General features: G+C 39.4%; 3 protein-coding genes across 3 annotated transcripts; all 3 read right to left on the bottom strand.

Moving 5' to 3' along the window:
• Window positions 1-7233: 7233 nt before the first annotated feature.
• Window positions 7234-8157, bottom strand: LOC129423312 (olfactory receptor 52D1-like). Its single transcript, XM_055179558.1, has one exon. The coding sequence runs from the start codon at window positions 8155-8157 to the stop codon at window positions 7234-7236; it is 924 nt and encodes a 307-aa protein (XP_055035533.1).
• A 2766-nt stretch (window positions 8158-10923) lies between these two features.
• On the bottom strand, window positions 10924-11847 carry LOC129423313 (olfactory receptor 5M5-like). Its single transcript, XM_055179559.2, has one exon. The coding sequence runs from the start codon at window positions 11845-11847 to the stop codon at window positions 10924-10926; it is 924 nt and encodes a 307-aa protein (XP_055035534.1).
• A 9479-nt stretch (window positions 11848-21326) lies between these two features.
• LOC129423142 (olfactory receptor 5M5-like) lies at window positions 21327-22320 on the bottom strand. The gene has a single exon (XM_055179322.2). It carries the CDS (start codon window positions 22318-22320, stop codon window positions 21397-21399), a length of 924 nt encoding a protein of 307 aa, XP_055035297.2. The 3' UTR covers window positions 21327-21396.
• Between the last annotated feature and the right edge of the window lie 1829 nt (window positions 22321-24149).

A 24149-nucleotide genomic window follows, 5' to 3' on the forward strand; every position in this document is an offset into this window, starting at 1 on the left:
ACATTGTTACCCCTCAACCTGATTAGTAACTGATTAGTAGAGATTGACCGATTCATCGGATTAACGATAACAATAACTATCATTCATTGGCATCATTCCGACCAATAGTTTTTTTTCCGGTTGCGTTTGTTGCAGATGCAACAATGAAGACAGCAGGGAAGCTCTGCTAGTGCTCTTGCATTACAAAGTAGTAGAGCGCCCTCTAATGGCGAAATTAAAACGAACATCATTAACTCCTCATGCTGACACTTGATGTGATCCTACACACCACAGCAACAGGGGTGTATTTCAGAAAGCAGTGTTAACTTACAATCAGATTGACCCTGAACTCTGGGTTGATTGATCTAATACTTGCTAACTCTGGGTATGTCGGTTTCAAAACTCAGTTTAAGAGAACCTGCTGAAAGTAACCCAGAGTTCCCTTTGGAATTGGGAATGGGGAACGCGATTTGCGAGAACAATTTACTTCGAGAAGCTACTAAAGCGCCAATGAACTTGGAATGCAGGTATTTGCTTACTTTGTGAGCATAGAGATCTAGTGCTCAAACACCTTGCTTGTCTGGGTCTTTGGGTCAGCTGGGAGAAGAGTAAACTTTGCCCTGTGCAGAGGATCTCTTTTCTCTGTATGGAACTGGACTTTCAGAGGCTTCTGGGGAATAAGGTCTCCAGGAATGCTATAGTGTGCACAGATGCCTCCACCATGGGGTGGTGTGGATGCGCTTGAGCACAGCTGGCCGTAGCGTCTGCGCAAATATACATGTTCCCCAGTGGGCCTTCTCGCACAGACACTGTGCAATGTCAGGCAGGACGAAGAGAGAATTTTACTGGTTGCAGCGTATTGGAGCACCAGGAATTAGTTCCCAGAACTCATGCTCCTCATGAAAGCCCCCCCAGCAGATTCCCCTGAGGAAGGACCTTCTTTCTCAGGCAGGGGGCACAGTATACCCAAGACCCTTCCTGTGGAACCTCCATGTATGGTCTCTGAACAGAGCACGGAGGTTCTAAATGATTTACCCTAAGAGATATCTAACACTATAGCTGCAGCGTGAGCGCCGTCCACAAGACATGCTTACATGCTAAAATGGAACCTGTTAGTTGACTGGTGTTCTTCTCAACAAGAAAACCCCCGAGAATGCCTTGTCAACGTCATGCTTTTATATCTTCAGCACCGGTTGAAGAGGAGGCTGTCCCCCTCCACCATTAAAGTAGACATTGCTGCAATATCTGCATACATCACACCAATAAATGGTAGGTCAGTGGATCAGCAAGACCTGGTTATTAGGTTTTTAACAGGTGCACGGAGACTAATGCCACTTTTCCATTGCAAAGAACCCCACGGTTTGGTTTTGGTCAGCTCATCTCACTTTGGCTTGGTTAGCTTTTCCATCGAGTTTAGTAACACTTCGGAGTGGGAGGAATTATAGGCGTGTCATTGTACATAGAGCATCATTGTACATACCCATACATTCATTTATTCCTCAGTCCGCTAAAAAATTAAAATTGACCACCACAAAAAGATGTTTGCACATCACGTTTATCACTATTCCTTTGTCTCACATAACAGTTTCTGTACAAACACCCGTGGCGTCAGTCGACGCTCTCCGCTGAGCCTCATTTAAGTTGCACTTAAGCATATATTTGAACGTGAGCATCGCGAATGTGCCGCCACAAACTGCAAGTCTGCAAAAAATGGTATGGTGTTCCTGATTCTCAACCTGTGGATGTTTTACATTGCTAAAAGGGAGTTTGGGAACTTATAGCAGAGCACAGATGACAACATGTTTCCTCGAGACAGCGCAAGCTAGCACTAAAAGGTAAAGAAGTGACGATTCTCTAAGACCAATCAGTGATCTACAGTGTTTTTGCGTCAAGTTTTGGTATCAGCTCGGGTCGCTTGAAACCCCAACCGAGGTGGTACTAAAAAAGTATCAGGTACTACGTACTGCACCCAGTGGAAAAGCTCACGAAAGCCTCAAAATCGTGGTGTACTATGCAATGGAAAAGTGTCATAAATCCTCCACGCCCTCCCTCTATTCCTCCTTGGGACCTGTCTGTGGTGCTGAAAGTCTTACAGGAAGCTTCCTTTGAGCCTCTGCAGTCTGTAAATGTCAAGTTTCTAACAACAAAAACGTTGACTCTCCTTGCATTGGCCTCTGTTAAGAGGATGGGGAGCTTCATGCATTTTCAGTTGATGATTTGTGCCTTCAGTTCGGGCCTGCTGAAACCAGTATAACACTGAGACCCCGGGCCGGCTACATGCCCAAGGTTCCCACCACTCCTTTCAGAGAATAGGTGGTGTCACAAATGCTGCTCTTGGAGGAGCCAGACCTAGTCTATATGTGCACTGTGTCTCAAAGCTTTTTGAACTCAAAGCTCTAGGACCTCAGATCAGCTCTTTGTCTGTTATGTTGGTCAGCATAAAGGAAAAGCTGTCACCAAGCAGAGGATTTGGGACACAATCGCGCTTGTTTATCAAATACTGGGCATCTCATGCCCCTTTAATTTAAGAGCTCACTCTAAGAGAAGTGTGGCATTCTATGTGGCATTCAGATTCTATAGTGTTCATTTCGAGCCGGTATCCTCTCGGATTCTCTCCGTAAACCGGTGAGAACACCGCAGGTCGGCTCGTGTGACGGCTTGCAGGTCCATTTTGGTGCTGCACTATTGCTCCATTATGGAACACCATTAGTGAAAAAATTTCACAAAAAATAATTTGGTACTCCTCCCTCGCTTTGCAATCTATGTTGCGGAGCAGTTTGCTGTTCCACTGCTGATACCGGCAATGCACTGATGCTCGGCTTTTTCTCAGCGAAAATAGCTATTTTGGTATCACACCTGCCTCTCGTTAAATACTCATGTGGCGGGGCAGCGCCGGCTGATGCAAATACCTGCATGCCAATTTCATTGCCATTTTAGTAGTTTCTCGAAGTAGATCCTTCGAAGCTGTGGTGCTTCTAGCCACCTTCGCTCCACATGCCCAGAGCTCTCGGGAAACGCCAGTCCCCACCCAGCAACAGGAGGGCTGTGATGGGGAAAGTTAGAGCTCCTCCTGATAATGCTGTCCTAGCTTTCCAGCCACTTTATCCTGGGAGGGCCACCAGCATCTGGTCCAGGCTATGATTGACTTTGGTGCAGCAGGCAACTTCCTGGATCTAACCTTGCCTAAGGAACTTAATATCCCTACTCAGCTTCTTCCTCACCCCCAGGCAGTTACAGCTTTAGATGGCAGACCTCTGGATCCAGGCAAAGTTACAGAGGCCACTCAGTCCCTGCGACTTACTACCTTTCAACACCAGCAGGAGGAGACCTTTTATCTTATTGACTCCACCGAGTATCCTATTATCCTGTGCATAAATAATCCCATAAGTGACTGACCCACAAACACCATTCTTAGTTGGGGCTCTACTTGCCAACTTACCTGTCTACCTCAGAGTCCCTCAGCCCCTAGTTCTGATCTTCACGAGTCTATTGACCTATCTCGAGTCCCCAGTGTTTATCATCAGTTTAAAGCAGTATTCAGCAAGACCCGGGCTACCTCCTTACCACCTCACCGCACTTACGACTGTGGTTCATGTCCACTGCTTTTGAGCTGCTTCAAGGAGCTTTAATATTCACTAAGCTGGATCTCCGTAATGCTTACCATCTCGTGCGGATCCGGCAAGGGGATGAATGGAAGACAGCCTTCAACACTCCCACAGGCCACTATGAGTATCTCGTGATGCCATTCGGGCTTACCAATGCCCCAGCTGTGTTTCAGGCACTAATTAATGACGTTCTCCGGGACCTACTCAATAAATTTGTCTTTGTATATCTAGACGATATACTCATTTTCTCAAAGTCACTGCAGGAGCATGAGGGGCATGTTAGCAGGGTTCTCCAGAGACTCCTCTATGTAAAACCAGAGGAGTGTGAATTTCATGTAACCCAGGCCTAATATCTCAGATTCATCATCACTCCTGGCCACCTGGAGATGGACCCAAAGAAAGTCAAAGCAGTCCACAACTGGCCCATACCTGCCACAGTCAAGGAGGTTCAACGTTTCATTGGCTCTTCAAACTTCTACAGGAAGTTCATTAAGAATTTCAGTTCTGTTGAGGCCCCCTTGACAGCACTTATTAAGGGAGGAGGAACCAAGATTCACTGGGGTCTGGAAGCAGCAGGGGCCTTTGAAGATCTCAAGCGTCGATTCACTTCTGCTCCTATTCTTTTGATCCCTGACCCAAAGAGACGTTTTGTGGTGGAGGTGGACGCCTTAGAGGTGGGGGTAGGAGCCATCCTGTCACAGAGGGCTGAAGTTACACCGTAGCGCCTTCATGTCTCGCCGCCTGTCGGATGCTGAGTGCAAGTTGCTTGCAGTAAAATTTGCTTTGGAGGAGTGGCGCCACTGGCTTGAGGGGGCTCAGCACCTTTTCCAGGTTCTTACAGACCACAAGAATCTGTAATATCTCCAACAGGCTAAGAGGTTGAACTCTTGGCAACCTCGATGGTTCCTGTTTTTTAATCAATTCCAGTTTCTCCTATCTTATAGACCCGGCACCAAAAATGTCAAGCCTGATGCCCTGTCCCAAGCATACTCTCCTGAGACACAAGAGAAGCCTTTGGCATTGATTATTCCTAGGTCTAGGATCATTGCACCCCTTCAATGGGAACTGGAGAGATTGGTGTGAGAGGCCCTTGCCCATGAGCCTGATCCAGGTGGTGGTCCCACTGAATGCCTTTACGTTCCTAAATCTGCCTGGGCCCGGGTCCTGCAATGGGGTCATGAGTCTCCCTTGAAATGCCATCCAGGAAGTGCTCGCACACTTGACTTCCTTCAGCTGTGGTTTTGGTGGCTGTCAATCAAGTAGGATGTTAAGGTATATGTAGATGCCTGCATTGTGTGCAACTAGGGAAAATCTACAAATCAGCGACCTCAGGGATTGCTTCATCCCTTACCTGTTCCTCGCAGACCATGATCGCACCTTTCTTGAGACTTTGTGACAGGACGTCCACCATCCCAAGGCAACACTGTCATCCTGGTAGTTATAGATCGGTTGTCTAAGGCTGCCCGGTTCATTTCCCTGCCACCTATATCATTTGGGCTGAATATGCCCACAACACCCTCCAGTCCTCTGCCACTGGACTATCCCCCTTCGAATGCCAGTTTAGATATGCTACCCCTTTATTTCCCGAAGAAGAAGCTCAAGTTGGTGTACCTTCTGCTCAGCGCTTTGTCCAACGTTGTCGACTGACCTGGAGAAAGGCCAGGCATTATCTCCTTCAGCCCTCTCAACAATACCAAAGTCAGGCTAACCGCCGCCGCCGGACAGCCCCTAGTTTCCGAGCTGGTCAAAGAGTTTGGCTAGCAACCAAGAACCTACCCCTCGAGGTTGAGTCCAAGAAGCTTTCCCAGAAATACATCGGGCCTTTCCGCATAGCAAGGAAAGTTAACCCTGTTTCTTATTGTTTGTTTCTCCCTTGTTCCCTTAGAATTAACCCCACATTTCATGCATCATTACTAAAACCTGTCTTGTCTTCTCCTTTTGCCCCCCCCCTCACAGACCCCCTCCACCTCCCAGGATCATCAACGGCCAGCCAGCCTACACAGTGCGCCAGATACTGGACTCCCGGAGGGTCCAGAACTCATTACAGTATCTGGTGGACTAGGAGGGCTATGGGCCGGAGGAACGGTCCTGGAATCCAGCCAAGGACATCCTGGACCCAAGTTTGATCCAAGAGTTTCGCACCTGGAGGCGGGGATGTTCTGGAAGGAATGTCAGGAGCCATTCCTAAATGAGGGGGTCCTGTCAGCATCCTACCTCCTGTTGTTCGCCTCCTTGTCTCTAGAGGTCCCCCTAGTTCCTCTCTCTCTTAGTTCTTCCTCATGTGGCCTTATTAGGCTTATGTAAGTCACCTGTGCCTTGTTTCTCATAGAGTATTTAAGTTGTGTGTTTTTTCCCTTGTCCCTCACTTGGTTTTGAGTCTTGGCTGTGTGTTTCTGCTTAGTTTTTCCTGGCCATTTCAAGCTACCTCAAGAAAGGTGTTCTTTATTATTTGAGTGTGAATATTCTGTAGTTTTATTTTCTCCCCTCGTGGAGTTTTTTTTCTTGTAGTTTTTTCCATTGCAATTTATTCCTCTGTCTGAGAAGAACTTTTGTTGGATTTTTTATGCAAAACCTTTTTTTTAATAAATCAAATTAGCTGGAGTTCTGCCTTAAGTGTTTCATTTGGGTCCAACATCACTGCCTCTGTGGCCAAGTGTTAGATTTCTCTGATTACCACACCTAGGTTCAGAACTGGGTTCAATCCAGCCTGTGACAACATAAAAAGGTGATCTCCATTCAGCAGAAAATGTCAAACCTGGATATCGCTCAGCATCAGTCTATCTTTCTGTGTCTTCAACAGGGGAAATTGGGGTTTTTACAAGTTTTGATGTTAATAAAAAAAAATTGTCAGAATGCATGGCTATGTTTTAAAGGCATTCAATAGGGAAATTTTTTGCTCAAACACATCTCATATAGATGTTTGTAGAATAAACCAGAGCTTGTCATAAGTCATCAAACCCTGGCCATTTGTTTTCAAATAATCTTGACAATAGAGCAGACCAAGCCATTTCATATTAATGTTATTTTTTCTGTGGTCCACTTATAGTGTAAAACAATATTTAAACAATCCTAATTCTTATCGCATTTTCAGACCTTATCTGACCTGCAGAAGGTCGACATTTTAAAGAAGAAAGACCTTTTTTCTTATAGAACTGAATGAGAAAAAAGGATGTGGGAGAGATTTTTTTTCTTCTTCTGATGAAATTTCTGTAACCAAACCGATCAGAGACCCCACTGACTTTTATAGGATAATTTTTTTCTATGAGGCCTCTGATTGTTTATCATCAGATCAAAAAAGAATACAGGTTTGTAACAACATGAGAGTAAATTATGACAGAAGTTTCAACAACCTTTAAACTTCAACAACCTATATAACATTAATAATTGACAGTGACTTTTTCCTAACATCTATAAAGATACACAAGGCAGCAGGTCCTAAGGTACTATACAAAGCCAGGAACAGAAAAAGGTTTCACAGACTTTTCAGTTTGCTCTCATGCTTAGATCTAGGATTAAAACTCCTGTTAAGACCAGACAGGCCAGTTTTTGAAAACTACATAGACAACATATTCATGTGTAAATGTTACATAATAGACATGCAATATTTCATTATTTAGTAAATGTTAAATATTTATAACGTACATTTTGGTCATGATTTAATGCTGTAAATACATGATTTTAAGACTCCTTTGCGAACCTCTTTGAGTTTTAAACCATATATAATAGGGTTCAATATAGGTGGCACTATGAGCCTCTCTAATGCCAAAAAATTACGCAGACTCATCTGGACATCATTTGAGCCGTATCGGTTGTACGTTGCATCAAAAATGGTAGCAACAGTAAAATTTGCCAGAGAAATAATATGAGGTACACAAGTCTGCCAAAATTTCCTTCTGCACTCTAACGATGCTTTACATGCAATTGCAAGCTTTATATAGGACACAACAATTACAATGACAAGACCCATATATAATGAAATAAAAACAAATCCATAAATATCATTCGTAACAGTAGATTCACATGAGAGCTTTACCATTGACCAATTGTCACAAAACAATTTATCAATATGATATTTACATACGGTCAATCTATTTGATAAGAAAACAGCAAAGAACATAATAATAAATGGTACAATCCAAGATAAACTAATCAAAATGCTGCAGGAAACTTTATTAAGTTTTGAATGATATTCTAAAGGTCTGCATATGGCTTCATGTCTGTCATACGCCATCACTGCTAATATACAAAATTGACACATACCTGAACTATAAATCACAAAAGCTTGAAAAGCACACATGTAAGAAGGGATCACATAAGAATCCAATATTAAATCATGCAGAAATTTAGGATAGAATCCTGCTGTACCAAGAAGGTCGTTTAAACACAGATTGCACAGAAAAATATACATTGGTTCATGAAGGGCTCTCTCCAAAACAATGACCACGCTCAGCCAAATGTTCAACAGCAATAACATTGCATAGAGAACGAGAAAGCATGTGAAATATATGTGCCTGAATGATTTAGAGTCTTTTGGTTCCATCAGTGTGTAGATTAAATAGGTCCTATTATCCATTAACATTCTTCCACAGATATAAAATTGTCCTTAAGCGAAATTAATTGGTTTTTTAAATGTCAATGCTGAAAATAAAATCAATCTCTAATGACAAATGTTATATTTCTACAGAATAAGACACAAAAATATGCCATTCAAATTCTTTAAACACTACGGCCAGAAACACATCATCCATTACTGTTGTCACACCAGAGCTTTGATTCTGCGTCCTCACAATCACACAGTGGAAACAATAAGAGCAGCAGACATGCTTTTTATAGGCTTTACTACAGAGTAAATTCTCTACAGTATTAACAACAACCACAAAACAGGAAATATCAATGACCTTTAATAACCTTTGTTGTGATTTTCTGTCATTCCTTTCTGTCATTCGATACGGCTCAATTTTACAGCATAGTAAAACAATTGCTGTAACTCTATCAAAGCATTTTGTGCTGGCTAACAAGTTAAATGTCAGAATTTACATTGTATGTGACCTTATCTGTGAAATTTTGAGATTAGGAGCATCCAGGGGCAGCAGTTTGTGTTGAAAAGTGGTGGGGACAAAAGATCAGATGAAAAACATTACAGCAGGACGGGAAAATATTGAATAACGGTGCATCAAAAATGGGCATAGCATAGGCCAGTCAGCAACACGAAAATACCTCAACAATGTTGACTGCACATGTAACAGTCCCTGCAACACCAGCTCAAACGAACAGTGCCAAAGCACCACACCGTTGAAAACCACATTAAATCAATGAATACAATGAAATCTATTACATATGTAAAAGAAAACACACCACTCTAATGAAAAATCCAGCAAAGACCAGCATAAGCTGATAGCTGATTTCAGCTGGTTTAAGGTGGCAGTAGCTGGTCTTAGCTGGTCTGGCCAGGATATTGTAATTTAAAAAGTGGAGTTGCAGCCCTCAACTGATGTTTATGTTGTCATTTTGTGTATTGGCCACCAGTTGTGTGATTGCAGTACCAGATTTAGCCACAAGTTTTGTGATTGCAATACCAGTTTTGGCCACAATCCTACATACTGTTCCTTTAATATAATGATGTAATAAGCATTACTGCATGAAAATAAATAAATTATACACCATAAGTCAACAGTATTAACAAATTGTGATCTAATATAATAATGTAACAATGTCAACCCCCAAAACATTTAAACAGATTGTGTATCCAAACTGTAAAATGGCAGAAAGGATATGTCACGGTGTGTTATACACCGAAAAAGGAAAACTGAAGGAGAACCCAAACGCAGACTCAAATACAAGAATAAACTATGATTTATTTAATAAATAACTGAAACACCCACGAGGGGGTAAAAAACAGAAAGGAACAAAAACACTGTGATAAAACACAAACTAAATCAGAAACAACAGGAACAGATCTAAACACGAAGCACATGCACATGAAGATTTTAACAATGATCGCGCACACAACAGAGGACGAGAGGGCATAATATAGACAGCACATCAATGGGGAACAGGTGAACATCATTAATCACGTAAGACACGAGTACATAAGGGAGTAGGGTAAAAGTGACAAGACACTGGGAACACGTGTTACACATACATGATGTGAAAACACACGTATTCCCACATAAACACAATGCTGCCATAGTCTTGCCCTCCAACATACCACTTGGATAATAACCAGGGTCAGGCAAGACTTATGACAGCCACAAAACACTGGGAACACGTGTTACACAGACATGATGTGAAACACACGTGTTCCCACGTAGACACAATGCTGCCATGATCTTGCTCTCTAACACAGACCTGAACCTATACTAAGGTCTGGCAAGATCATGACAGCAACAAGACACCGGGAACATGTGGAAACCACGCATACAATGTGATTCCACATGTCCCCACACAGAACATAATACTATCACGGTCCTGCCAGATGCACTCAGACAAACATCTAGCACAGATGTCTGACAGGACCGTGACAGGATATGACAGAATACATAAGATCCCAGGTAAAAATATAAAAAGTTGTTTTATGAACTAAAACTAATATATGGCACTTTTTTCTCCTTGGATAGCATTTGTTAACTCTCAACACCCCTGGACCTTACTCAGTTTCAAACCCTGGCTACGGCCATGCCTGCAGTTTGCACTAACAACATACAGTCATTAAAAATCATCTTTCATCAGGTAATAATAAAACGACTCTTATTTCTCAATTCGTAAAAACTTAAAACAGCTTACAATGTCAATGTGTACATATGTGAAAAGGAAATAACTTTAATCAATAAAATACAGGCCGGTGATAACCTATAGGCAAAATATAATGCTGTTGAAAGCTGCCCATTCCATCAAAACGGCCCATTGAATCTATATTTTATACAGTTTTACATAAAAAAATATATATTTTAAAACTCAAAAGTTATTTAAAATTATTCTAAAACATAGAACAATAAAGTTAGATTAACTTGTGAATCTGCATATTCAAATAACCTTCCTGTTCAGCATTGCAGATTTTTTTATCTACAGTGATTTCTATTGGCTAATAGAAGAATCATATAATTTAAAATTTATTATATCAATATTTTAGAATAACATAAAAGCATATAAAAATACTTCAGAGAATGAAGTGTATTTGGAGCATAGTGAAATTATACAAATGTCATTCATATTTCCTTCTGTTATCTATATAGCTTTACAATTTAAAATTCATTTGATTCATTTGTCCATGCGACAAAGACTGTTCAAAAGCATGCTTCAATCAGCAAAAACACAACTTAATTAAATCTTTATCTTGTTTTTATACAATTCCTACTGTACATGATTTTAAGACTTTTTTGCGAATCTCTTTAAGTTTTAAACCATATATTATAGGATTAAAAAGAGGTGGCACTATGAGCATCTCCAAAGCCAAAAAATTACGCAGACTCACATGGACGTCATTTGAACCATATCTGGCATACATGGTATCAAAAAGTATTGCAACGGTGAAATTTATCAGAGACAGAACATGAGGCACACATGTCTGCCAAAATTTCCTTCTGCACTCTAATGATGCTTTACATGCCACAACAAGTGTTATATATGAAACTATAATAACAAAAACAACACCCAAATATAATGAAATAACAAGAAATCCACAGATGTTTTTAGTAACAGTTGATTCACATGTGAGCTTTACCATTGACCAGTTGTCACAATACAATTTATCAATATGATTTTTACACACTGTTAACCTATTTGTTGTGAGAACTGCAATTAACATTAGACAAAATGGTACAATCCACGATAAACCAAGTAATAGACAACATGAATATTTGTTTAGCTTTGAATGATAGTCCAATGGTCTGCATATGGCCACATTTCTGTCATAAGCCATCACTGCTAATGTGCAATACTCACACATTACATAGCTGTAAATCACAAAAGCTTGAAAAGCACACATGTAAGAAGGGATCACATATGAATCCATTAATAAATCATGGAGGAATTTTGGATAGAAACCTGCGGCTCCAAACAGGTCATTTATACACAGATTGCACAGAAAAATATACATTGGTTCATGAAGGGCTCTCTCCAAAACAATAACAACACTGAGCCAAATGTTCAGAAACAATATCAGAACATAGAGAATGAAAAAGCATGTGAAATAGATGTGCCTATACAATTTAAAGTCTTGTGGTTCCATCAAGGAGTACACTGCATAAAAAGTAAGATTGCCCATGTTGTTACATTTGACCCGAGGCACAATACATATAATAAAAAACAATTGTTCTTGTTAATTACTGTATAATCCCTTTTGTTTTTCATTCAGCTTAAAAAGACAAAATAGCATACATGTTGCTGTGGCAGAACTGTGATCATGCACAACACCATTCGTGAAATGAGAGCACTAAGGGCCAGAAACTTGCTATAAACTCTCCCTGAGGTTCTAGAGCATAAACTACAGGGAATATTTCAGTGACCTTTGTTGGTCTTTGTGCTTTCAGTTTTCTTCACGCAATATACCAGAGACATCTTCTTGTAAATAGAAATTTGCATTCACCTATATGCACTTGGCAGATGATTCCAACAAGTATAATGCATTCAGGCTATACATCTTTTGTAAATATGTGCATTCCCTGGAACCTAAGGATGTAACGTTTTACCCTGAACAAAATTATAAACTCAACACTTTTGTTTTTGCCCCCATTTTCAAGAGCTGAACTCAAATATCTAAGACTTTTTTATGTATACAAAAGGACTATATCTCTCAAATATTGCTAACAAATCTGTCTAAATCTGTGTTAGTGAGCACTCATTTGCCTAGATAATCCATCCACCTCACAGATGTGGCATATGAAGATGCTCATTAGACAGCATGATAATTGCACAGGTGTGCCTTAGGCTGGGCAGAATAAAAGGCCACTCTAAAATGTGCAGTTTTACTGTATTGGGGGTCCAAAAACCAGTCAGTATCTGTCGTGACCACCATTTGCCTCATCACACAGTGCAACACATCTCATTCACATAGAGTCAGAGGTGGGTAGAGTACCCAAAATCTGTACTCAAGTAAAAGTACAAGTACTTATACAAAAATGTACTCAAGTAAAAGTAAAAGTAACAATCTAATTATTTACTTGAGTAAGAGTAAAAAAGTATTAGATGAAAAAAACTACTCAAGTATTTAGTTACTCGTTACTTCCAATCTGATTGAAAAGAAGCATAAAATCCCTGAATTTCAGACTACTTGGAGGGCTTTCACAAACCTCTCCTTAAAAGTCTCATTGTTCTGCTTACATACTACTAATAAACCTAGGTTAAAGTAAAGCAGTCTATCTCAGTCCTCCAACACCACATAACGTGTCATTAAAAAAAAATCTTAAACAAACACTGACTGTTTTCTGACAGTTAACTGTGTCTTTATTTTCACGTTCACAACAAAATTTGGCTGGATCTGCCTTTAGACAAGCTTACAGTAAGCAAAAAAGAATGTGTGTGCTGTTTGTTATCATGTTTTTATATGAATAGGTTATTTTCATTGTCATTAATGTGCAATTAATGAACATAAGGAGCTTGATAAAATTCTTATTTTAGAATTTCAAATGGAACTTTTCAGTTTTTGCAAATCAACTCTACATTTATTATAATATATAAAACATGTTTCTTTAAAAACGTACTTTATTCTTTTATTTTTATAAGTATATAGATTATTTAGGAAGGAATTAAATAAAATACAATCCAGTTATTATTCGTATGTATTTTCTACATTTAAGTAAGGTGTCCGGTTATGTGTAGGGGAGAAATTTTTCAGATTTTTTTTAAGTTTTTAAAATTTTTAAAGATAATGTTTCAGACAGAGATATATTTTTGCTGTGGTCAGTAACTCACAAGTGTGGTCTATCAATACCAGGTGGAATTTTGAACAAATGTAAAATGACTAGTATAATTTCACTTTGAACATAAGTGGTGTATTGTTACTTTTTTTAACACAACAAAACAATGTAGATTTTCGTTTTACACTTGTTTTTATTAACTATACATGACTATGACCTCTTTAATATGTAACTGCAAACATATTTTGTAATTTATCTTTGTAAAAAAATAATGAAATTATATTTTCATTTTAAATTTCAGTTTTATCAAATGTTTCAAAAGCAACAAACAGTACAAACTTAAATTCAACAGTTTGAACACTATGAAAATTAAATTAAATAAAATTAGAATAATATAAATGGTACAAAAGTAAGTGTTACTTTCGTCCTGACAGGATCTCCTCACATTTAAACCAGATTTACTTTTATTTTGAAAAACTCTTGAGAAGTCAAACTTCAGGATGTGTTAGAGCACTAAATAACCTGTAGATTGATGAAACGAGAAACCAGAGGTGGAAAGTAACGAATTACATTTACTCACGTTACTGTAATTGAGTAGTTTTTTTGTGTATTTTTACTTTTTTGAGTAGTTTTTAAAATCTGTACTTTTACTTTTACTTAAGTATGTTTTGTTTAAAGTATTGTACTTCGCTACATTTTAAATCATATCCGTTACTGAGTAAAAAAATATTTTAAAAAGCAAGGTGATACAGACGCGCAACGGATGTAAATGGGCGGGGCTCGGGGGAACGCGCAAAAAGAACCATGGAGACGGACGAGACAGGCGCGCGCTAATGCAGATCCGCCTCAGTTTAAATCTTATGAAAGAAACCCCTGGTCATATTTAAGCGACCACTTTCCACTGACGCGATGCGAGTGTTTCATTTCTATGAAAGGTAGGATTCATGCTCTTAAGTACGAAATTGCATGACGCGTTTTAATACCATGCGCTTTATCTTCCGACGTCTAGCAGCTTCGCGTCAAGTCAAACACAAATTCAAAACGTCCTCGAGAATTCTCAGGTGTTTAGAGATTGCAGAGAGAGAGAGAGAGAGAGAGAGAGAGAGAGAGAGAGAGAGAGAGAAGAATAAAGGTCATCAGGTCCCCAGGTCAGGGAAGTAAGAAGATAATAAACGTGTCAAATGTATATAGACATGGCACTTATCTGATTATATGCTCATTTAAAGTATATATAGTTTAATAAAATAATGTATGTTACCAGCAATACATCAATTACAACCTTACTATAGTGATTGTATTTACAAGCTGCTGACCACCTTCAAAAGTGCATAACTCACATGTAAAAATAATTAAACAATTCCATTAATGTTTCTTACTTTAAAAAAGCTTTTTATTTTATTAACTTTTTGTTATTGCACTTTCATTGTAAAGATGTTCCTACAATTAAACACAACTAGTTTGAGATGTATATTCCCTTGTCGTTTTTGAACTATACTAGAATCCTCCACCTCTTCCCGCTGTAAAAAAAGTAACTTTTACTCTGAGTAAAGTTACAATGACTTACTTTTTACTTTTACTTGAGTAGATTTTTAGACAAGTAACTTTACTTTTAATTAAGTAAAATATTATTAAAGTAACTTTACTTTTACTTGAGTACAATATTTTAGTACTTTTTCCACCTCTGCGAGAAACACAACGCGTTATAAGAAAACAATGACCGCTTTTGGAATTTACTTATGGTTGAAAACACCTTTCTGGATCTACACCCGTAAAATGCTGAGTAAATAACGCGATATTTGTCAGCTCTGTCAAAGGTTGCAAAGATGCTGTCATAGCTTGGGATGCAAATGTTATCAGTCCTCTGAGAAAATCGCTTTGTTACTTTCGTCCAGCGTTACTTTTGCCCCGGTTCTCCCGTATTATATTAATGCAAGACTTAACACTATGCTGTTCAATTTGTTTAGTTTTATGAGGAAATGATATGGAAATGTGCAGATGTGAACGTGTGTTGTTTGTAAGGTTAGAGTAATTTTCATTGCTTGCACAAGAGCGCATATGACAAAAACAGTGCATGAAATTATATTATAATAAGGCATTGCACAAAGTGACACGTACCGCCGTGTTGTTTCAGGTTGGAGCTTGAATTCCTGTACGCTGAGATGTCAGTTCGTTTTGGTGCACAAAGCATACATCGCATTATGAAACTATTCTTTTTGACCTTTTGTAGTGTAAACATAGACCAAACTTGAGGCCACGCGTGATCTGCCTCCGATAGCTTGCATAGGTCATCCTCCGCTTCAGTCATCTCCTTTCATCTATGTTTCATCTACGTGCGCTAAAGGGTACGTAGCCACCCCTCGCAACGCACGCAGCCTCTCTAACGTCTCGCGAGACTTTCGAGCAAGCCATATAAACTTAAAAAATAAAATATATTCATTAATTATTACCATTTGAAAGTAGCGTAGTAACGCCACCGAATGTAGCGAAGTAAAAGTACAGTTTTTTCATTAGAAATGTACTTGAGTAAGAGTAAAAAGTACCCATCCCTAAATTTACTCTAAAAGTACTAGTTACCCAAAAAATGTACTCAAGTAAATGTAACGAAGTAAATGTAATTCGTTACTACCCACCTCCGCATAGAGTTGATCAGGTTGCTGATTGTGGCCTGTGGAATGTTGGTCAAATCCTCTTCAATGGCTGATCGAAATTGCTGGATATTGGCAGGAACTGGAACACGCTGTTGTATAGACCGTTTCAGCAGTAACAACATAAACAAGCGGCTATCACGATCCGCACGTAACTTCCGGTAAAGTCCGCTAAGAATAAATAACAACTAAGTTCTTTAAACGTAGTTTATTTATATAACAAGCAAAAAAAACAGCTCATAGATTACCTAGTTATTTTTGACGAGGCATTTGTTCAAGAGATCAGTTTAGCAACTAGTCAGACCATTAAATAAACAAAACAGGAAGTAAGGTTTGGATCCAGACGTGTATCACGTACATCCGATGAAACCGTCTATACAACAATCCAGAGCACCCCACCGTCACCATGGGGACAATCCACAATGTTTACATCAGCAAACTGCTCACCCACACAACGGCATACACACTGTCTGCCATCTGCCCTGTACAGTGAAAACCGGGATTAATCTGTTAAAAGAACACCTTTCCAAAGTGCCAGATGCCCTTGAGTGTGAACCTTTTCCCACTCAAGTCAGTTATAATGACGAATTGCAGTCAGGTTGAAACCCAGATGAGGGCAACAAGCATGCACATGATCTTCCCTGAGACGGTTTTTAACTGTTTGGTTGGTCTCAGACGATCTTGGAGGTGAAGATGCTGGATGAGGAGGTCCTGAGCTGGTGTGGTTACATTGTGTTCTGTGACTGTGAGGTTGTGATTCTCTGAAATGCCTTTGGAGATGGCTTTTGATAAATTCCATGCCAATTGCATGCTCACTTAAAACTTGCGACATCTTTGGCATTGTGCTGTGTGATAAAATGGCACATTTTAGAGAGGCCTTTTATTTTGACCAGCCTAAGGCACACCTGCGCGATAATCATGCTGGCTAATTTTGATATGCCACACCTGTGAGGTGGATGGATTATCTCTGCAAAGTGCTCACTAACAAAGATTTAGACAGATTTGTATAATATATAGTAGTCGGCCTTTTGTGTACATAGAAAAATCTTTGAGTTCAATCTTTGAGCTTTGCAGGGAACAATTTACTTTGAGAAGCTACTAAAGCGCCAATGAAATGGGCATGCAGGTATTTGCATCTGCCGGGGCCGCCCCGTCGTGCAAGTATTTAAAGAGAGGCAGGTGCAGTACTAAATCAGCTCTTTTCACTTCGAAAGCAAAAAGCAGGCTCTCTTTGCTCATGGAATACACTGTGTACTGAGGTTGTTGGAAAAATAGCACGTCAGTGGAGTCTCGAGGAATTCCACCTCTTTACTTTGAGAACTTGCTGCAGGAAACTTTATTTAGCTTTGAATAGTATTCTAAAGGTCTGCATATAGTCTCATGTCTGTCATAAGCCATCACTGCTGACTGCGTTACAAATATCAAGAATAGATACCCCTGTAGACCAAGCCCATGATGAAGCCATACCTCGCGTAGAGTGGGCTCTAACACCAACAGGACATAGCTTATTGAGGGAGGCGTAAGCCAGTGCGATGGCTTTGACGATCCATCTACGTAGCCGCTGTTAGTAACCGGCATACTTATTGAGTGATCTGCAAAGCTCATGAATGGCCGATCTGACTATAAAATGAGGCAGAATGGTTCGTGTAACGTGGGATTATACAGACACCACAGTAGTGTGAACCCATGTGAGCCCTCGATGCACCTGGGATGCATATAGGTAATATTATAGTGCACAGGTCGGTGAGCTTCTCAAGCGCGCTGTAAATGTGTACTGACAATAAATTGCGTGGACACAAGTGAACCCTTAAGTAAACAGTGAATACATATAGATGAATCACACTGTTATAGTGCACAGTCCGGCAAGATTCTGGAGTGTGCCGTCATGTGTCCTGATAATACAATTGTGCGCACAACGGAAAACCCTCAAGTGCACCGTGAATGCATATGGACAAATCAGTGCACCGAATGTGCAGTGAATGTGTACAGATATGATTGATGAACGTAACAGTGGGTACCCAACGCACCGTGAACGTACACAGATGAACAACAATAGTGTGCATGTGTCACAAATGGATGACACAGCCGTGAACTTGAACATAACGGGAGAATATATCTGCACCGAGATTCGTATCACTCTGATTGAACATAGCTTAAAGACGATGCAAGGAGCTTATAAAGGAGATGACTCGTCAGCTTGTACAGGGGGTGGGATCTCAGCCTGGCTTGGTGAATACGAATGAAACCACCGTAGTTTGCTCAACTGCATTAATCATGGATAACACGGTTGAGAATGCTGCAGTGCTAAAATCACCTCATTAAATGGACTGCATGTACAGTACGAGGTGATTGATATTAGACAAAAGAGCTTTCCACACGCCAAAGGCTGGTTGCCGTCGTAAGGCATGTCCAACCCACAGCAGATGATGGGCGAGCTTATATTGATAGCACTTCATGCAGCTGTGTGTAACTTTAAGCATAATCGTCCCGGCCATCAGCTCGGGGCGGGACCTTTGCTTATTCAAAGCTGAAGTGGTCTTATGAACAGAATGCCACGAGATTCAGCATTCTTGGGACTTGTTAGGGGGGTACGTGAGCCCGCATTAAACGAGATGCCGCGCGTCTGACTGAGAGCGTGCTCTGGTGTTAAGCTCGCTTCCCGAGCGTCATAAAATGAAACTCATTGTGGCGGGTAGCAAACTCACTTGGAGGTTGATATTTTCCCCTAATTTCTCCAAATGCTGGAGCGGAGGTGTGATCGTCTGTCGGATCCACTGATATAAACCAGCCATCTGGCCGAAAAACATCATAAACCGCTTGGCTGTAAGCCTTTTGAATGGCCGTCCAGAAAAGGCACAATTTAAAACGCTTGGAGCCCTGAAAAGGTCTGAGGCTGCCGTCTCTCTAGGAAGAGAAAATAAAGGTGTAAGACCCTGCTCGCTTGCACTGTCAGCACAAGGGGAGCACGTAACACAGATAGAACAACCATGCATCGTATGAGCGGTTTCCACCCGGCGACGCACTCTGAGGGAAATTCATAGGAGTGTGCCAGCCCACTGAGCCGCTGAAAGAGACCTCACGCTGAGTGTGAGAGGAGCGAGGGACTCTGCGAGTGTAAAGCATGAACGGCCGCATTGTGACAGAACACAAGGGAAGGATGAGCCCATGTGTGCTTGTCTTATGCATCTATCTTAGTCTCACGGCACGCCGTTTGCTCATCTCAGCGAGAGAGGAACAGCAGGGGGAGCACGTAACATAGATAGAACAGCTGTGCATCATGACAGCCGTTTCGGTGTGGGAGGTCCCAGACCGGCGACGCACTCGGGGGGAAATTCATAGGGGCTGAGGGGCTCACTTAAGCCGCTGTGCTGGACTCTATTACAACAGCGCCTTGCTCTTTTAGCTTATAGCTTTATATTAAAAATATTGATCTTACCTGACAGCCGCAGTGGAGACCTCTTCAGGCATGTGTCCGCTGCACAGGGCTCATACCACGGCAAGCGAAGACTATCTTCGGTTATCAGCCAGAAAGCGGCAGGGAAAGACGCTAGGCCTGTATTCCGCTGCAGGGCTTGTGTCGACGGCGAGTAAGGCTTCTTCTTCTTCAGAGCAGTGAGAGGTTCACACTGAAGGAGAATGCAAGTGAGTTTATGGCACTCTCTCCCGGACTATATAGGGCGTAGTCCCGCCCCTTTCGCGGCCTCGAACGCCATAGGTCTTTAATTTTTACAGATGTTAACCACTTTGCTTCAATCGCGAAGTAAGGAGTTTCCCCCATAGCGTCAGCAACTGACGCAATGCGAAGTGAACCGTATTGAAAGGGAACAGTAAATCACAAAAGATTCAGATTCAGATTCATTCTTTATTGTCCTCGTTAAAGGGAATTTGTTTTCACAGATTGTACCCATCAATTAACCTTGCTAAAAACAGCATGGCCGTAGCCAGCTATGAGGCCACCGACATCCGGACCTCGGTAATTTTTTCATATAAAAATAAAATTTTAATTTCCCTGAATGACTAATTAGTCATTTAAAACCACTCATAATATAATTAAGTTTGGACAGTTTAGTGTATAGTTTAGCATAAAATGACTCGAACAGCTGTGAGACGCTTGCAGCCATGGGTGCAGCATTTCGCAGTGTTGCCAGATCCCATTGTGAAAAATCCTTTTTAGATGTAGTGTTTAATGTTTTAGCAATTAACTTGACACTTTAAAAAAAATCGTGAATATTCCTTAAGTGAGTATGTGCAGGTTAGTACAGTGTTAGCGATTTCTCTGATTTATTTCTGAAAGACAAGGTCTGAAGTTGTTTTTTTCTTGATGGCTTATTTTGTTTGTTTTCAAACACTCTAAGATAGGATGTGTAAATTTTAACACATTGTTTTGTGTTAAACTATTTAACACATTATGTGTTATTTTAACACATTATGTGTCATTTTGTGTTGATTTTGAGCTCAAATAAATTAAATGGACAACACAAGATTGTTATTCCAGTTATTCCAAAAATAACACAGAGATGTGTTAAGTTAAGGACAACACACTAGATGTGTTGACCTTAACTAGACACAAGATGTGTTCATTTAACACATTAATTTTAAGAGTGTACTAATATCTAGCACCTTAACAGTAATCAAACAGGTTATGGACAAATTATTGATACTGATATGATACTACATTCGGTAAGACACACGCAAGTTCTTGTTTATATTGCCTAATATTGCTTATTAAAACGATTAATATAATGATATTATAAGCATTATTGCATGAAAATAAATAAATTATACACCAGGTCAACAGTGTTAACAAATTGTGATCTAATAAATATAATATAACAATGTCAACCCCCAAAACATATAAACAGATTGTGTATCCAAAGTAAAATGGCAAAAAGGTTATGACAGAATACATAGTTTATACAGTTTTACATTAAAAAAAAATAATTTTAAAAGACAAATGTTATTTAAAACTATTCTAAAACATAGAACAATAAAGTTAGATTTGTGAATTTGCACATTCAAATAACCTTCCTGTTTAGTGTTGCAGATATTTATCTACAGTGATTTATGTTGACTATAAGAAAATTTATTAAATCAATATTTTAGAGTAACAAAAAAAGCACATACAAATACTTCAGAGAATGAAGTGGATTTGGAGCATAGTGAAATTATACAAATGTAATTCATACTACCTTCTGTTATCTATATAGCTTTACAATTTACAATTCATTTGATTCATTTGTGCATGCGACAAAGACAGTTCAAAAACATGCTTCAATCAGCAAAAACACAACTCGATTCAATCTTTATCTTGTTTTATACAATTCCTACTGTACATAATTTTAAGACTTTTTTGCGAACCTCTTTAAGTTTTAAACCATATATTATAGGATTAAAAAGAGGTGGCACTATGAGCATCTCCAAAGCCAAAAAATTACGCAGACTCACATGGACGTCATTTGAACCATATCTGGTGTAGATGGTATCAAAAAGTATTGCAACAGTGAAATTTATCAGAGACAGAATATGAGGTACACAGGTCTGCCAAAATTTCCTTCTGCACTCCAATGATGCTTTACATGCCACAACAAGTGTTATATAGGAAACTATAATTACAATAACAACACCCATATATAACGAAAGAACAAGAAATCCACAGATGTTTTTAGTAACAGTTGATTCACATGTGAGCTTTACCATTGACCTGTTGTCACAATACAATTTATCAATATGATTTTTACACACTGTTAACCTATATGACCAGAGAACTGCAATTAACATTAGACAAAACGGTAAAATCCAAGATAAAACAAGTAACTTACAACATGAATATTTGTTTAGCTTTGAATGATAGTCTAATGGTCTGCATATGGCCACGTGTCTGTCATAAGCCATCACTGCTAATGTACAATACTCACACATTACATAGCTGTAAATCACAAAAGCTTGAAAAGCACACATGTAAGAAGGGATCACATATGAATCCATTAATAAATCATGCAGGAATTTTGGATAGAAACCTGTGGCTCCAAAAAGGTCATTTATACACAGATTGCACAGAAAAATATACATTGGTTTATGAAGAGCTCTCTCCAAAACAATAACAACACTGAGCCAAACGTTCAGAAACAATATCAGAACATAGAGAATGAAAAAGCATGTGAAATAGATGTGCCTATACAATTTAAAGTCTTGTGGTTCCATCAAGGAGTACACTGCATAAAAAGTAAGATTGTCCATGTTGTTACATTTGACCCGAGGCACAATACATATAATAAAACACAATTGTTCTTGTTAATTACTGTATAATACCTTTTGTTTTTCATTCAGCTTAAAAAGACAAAATAGCATACATGTTGCTGTGGCAGAACTGTGATCATGCTCAACACCATTCATGAAATGAGAGCACTAAGGGCCAGAAACTTGCTATAAACTCTCCCTGAGGTTCTAGAGCATAAACTACAGGGAATATTTCAGTGACCTTTGTTGGTCTTTGTGCTTTCAGTTTTCTTCACGCAATATACCAGAGACATCTACTTGTAAATAGAAATTTGCATTCACCTATATGCACTTGGCAGATGATTCCAACTTCCATGTATAATGCATTCAGGCTATACATTTTTTGTAAACATGTGCATTCCCTGGAATACGTGAACATAATGATGTAACATTTTTACCCTGAACAAAATTATAAACGCAACACTTTGTTTTTGCCCCCATTTTCACGAGCTGAACTCAAATAGCTAAGACTTTTTTATGTACACAAAAGGCCTATTTCTCTCAAATATTGTTAACAAATCTGTCTAAATCTGTGTTAGTGAGCACTCCAGACAATCCATTCACAGATGTGGCATATGAAGATGCTCATTAGACAGCATGATGAATGCACAGGTGTGCCTTAGGCTGGCCACAATAAATAATAATTAATAGATATATTAATTAGAAATAATAAAAGTCCACTCTAAAATGTGCAGTTTTACTGTATTGGGGGGTCCAAAAACCAGTCAGTATCTGGACCACCATTTGCCTCATCACACAGTGCAACACATCTCCTGCACATGTTGGATGTAATCCCAATTCTCTGAAATGCATTTGGAGCAGAGTTGGAAAGTAACGAATTACATTTACTCACGTTACTGTAATTGAGTAGTTTTTTTGTGTATTTTTACTTTTTTGAGTAGTTTTTAAAATCTGTACTTTTACTTTTACTTAAAGGAATAGTCTACTCATTTTCAATATTAAAATATGTTATTACCTTAACTAAGAATTGTTGATACATCCCTCTATCATCTGTGTGCGTGCACGTAAGTGCGGGAGCGCGCTGCGATGCTTCGATAGCATTTAGCTTAGCCCCATTCATTCAATGTTACCATTTAGAGATAAAGTTAGAAGTGACCAAACACATCAACGTTTTTCCTATTTAAGACGAGTAGTTATACGAGCAAGTTTGGTGGTACAAAATAAAACGTAGCACTTTTCTAAGCGGATTTAAAAGAGGAACTATATTTTATGGCGTGATAGCACTTTTGGGATTACTTCGACTCGCCTCAAAAGTCCGCTCCCCTTCTCACTCTCATAATGGGAGAGGGAGGGTGTTACTGCGCCGAGTCCAAGTACTCCCAAAAGTGCTATTACGCCATAAAATATAGTTCCTCTTTTAAATCCTCTTAGAAAAGTGCTACGTTTTATTTTGTACCACCAAACTTGCTCGTATAACTACTCGTCTTAAATAGGAAAAACGTTGATGTGTTTGGTCACTTCTAACGTTATATCTAAATGGTACCATTGAATGAATGGGGCTAAGCTAAATGCTATCGAAGCGTCGCAGCGCGCTCCAGCGCTTACGTGCACGCACACAGATGATAGAGGGATGTATCAACAATTCTTAGTTAAGATAATAACATATTTTAATATTGAAAATTAGTAGACTATTCCTTTAAGTATGTTTTATCTAAAGTATTGTACTTCGCTACATTTTAAATCATATCCGTTACTGAGTAAAAAAATATTTTAAAAAGCAAGGTTATAAAGACGCGCAACGGATGTAAATGGGCGGGGCCCGGGGAACG

This window comes from Misgurnus anguillicaudatus, chromosome 9, assembly GCF_027580225.2.
Source record: "Misgurnus anguillicaudatus chromosome 9, ASM2758022v2, whole genome shotgun sequence".
Classification (NCBI taxonomy): Eukaryota; Metazoa; Chordata; class Actinopteri; order Cypriniformes; family Cobitidae; genus Misgurnus; species Misgurnus anguillicaudatus.

Excerpts from the sequence above, each read along its gene's own strand:
- LOC129423312 (XM_055179558.1), bottom strand. The coding sequence starts at position 8,157 with ATGGATAATAGGACCTATTTAATCTACACACTGATGGAACCAAAAGAC.
- LOC129423313 (XM_055179559.2), bottom strand. The coding sequence starts at position 11,847 with ATGGGCAATCTTACTTTTTATGCAGTGTACTCCTTGATGGAACCACAA.
- LOC129423142 (XM_055179322.2), bottom strand. The coding sequence starts at position 22,320 with ATGGACAATCTTACTTTTTATGCAGTGTACTCCTTGATGGAACCACAA.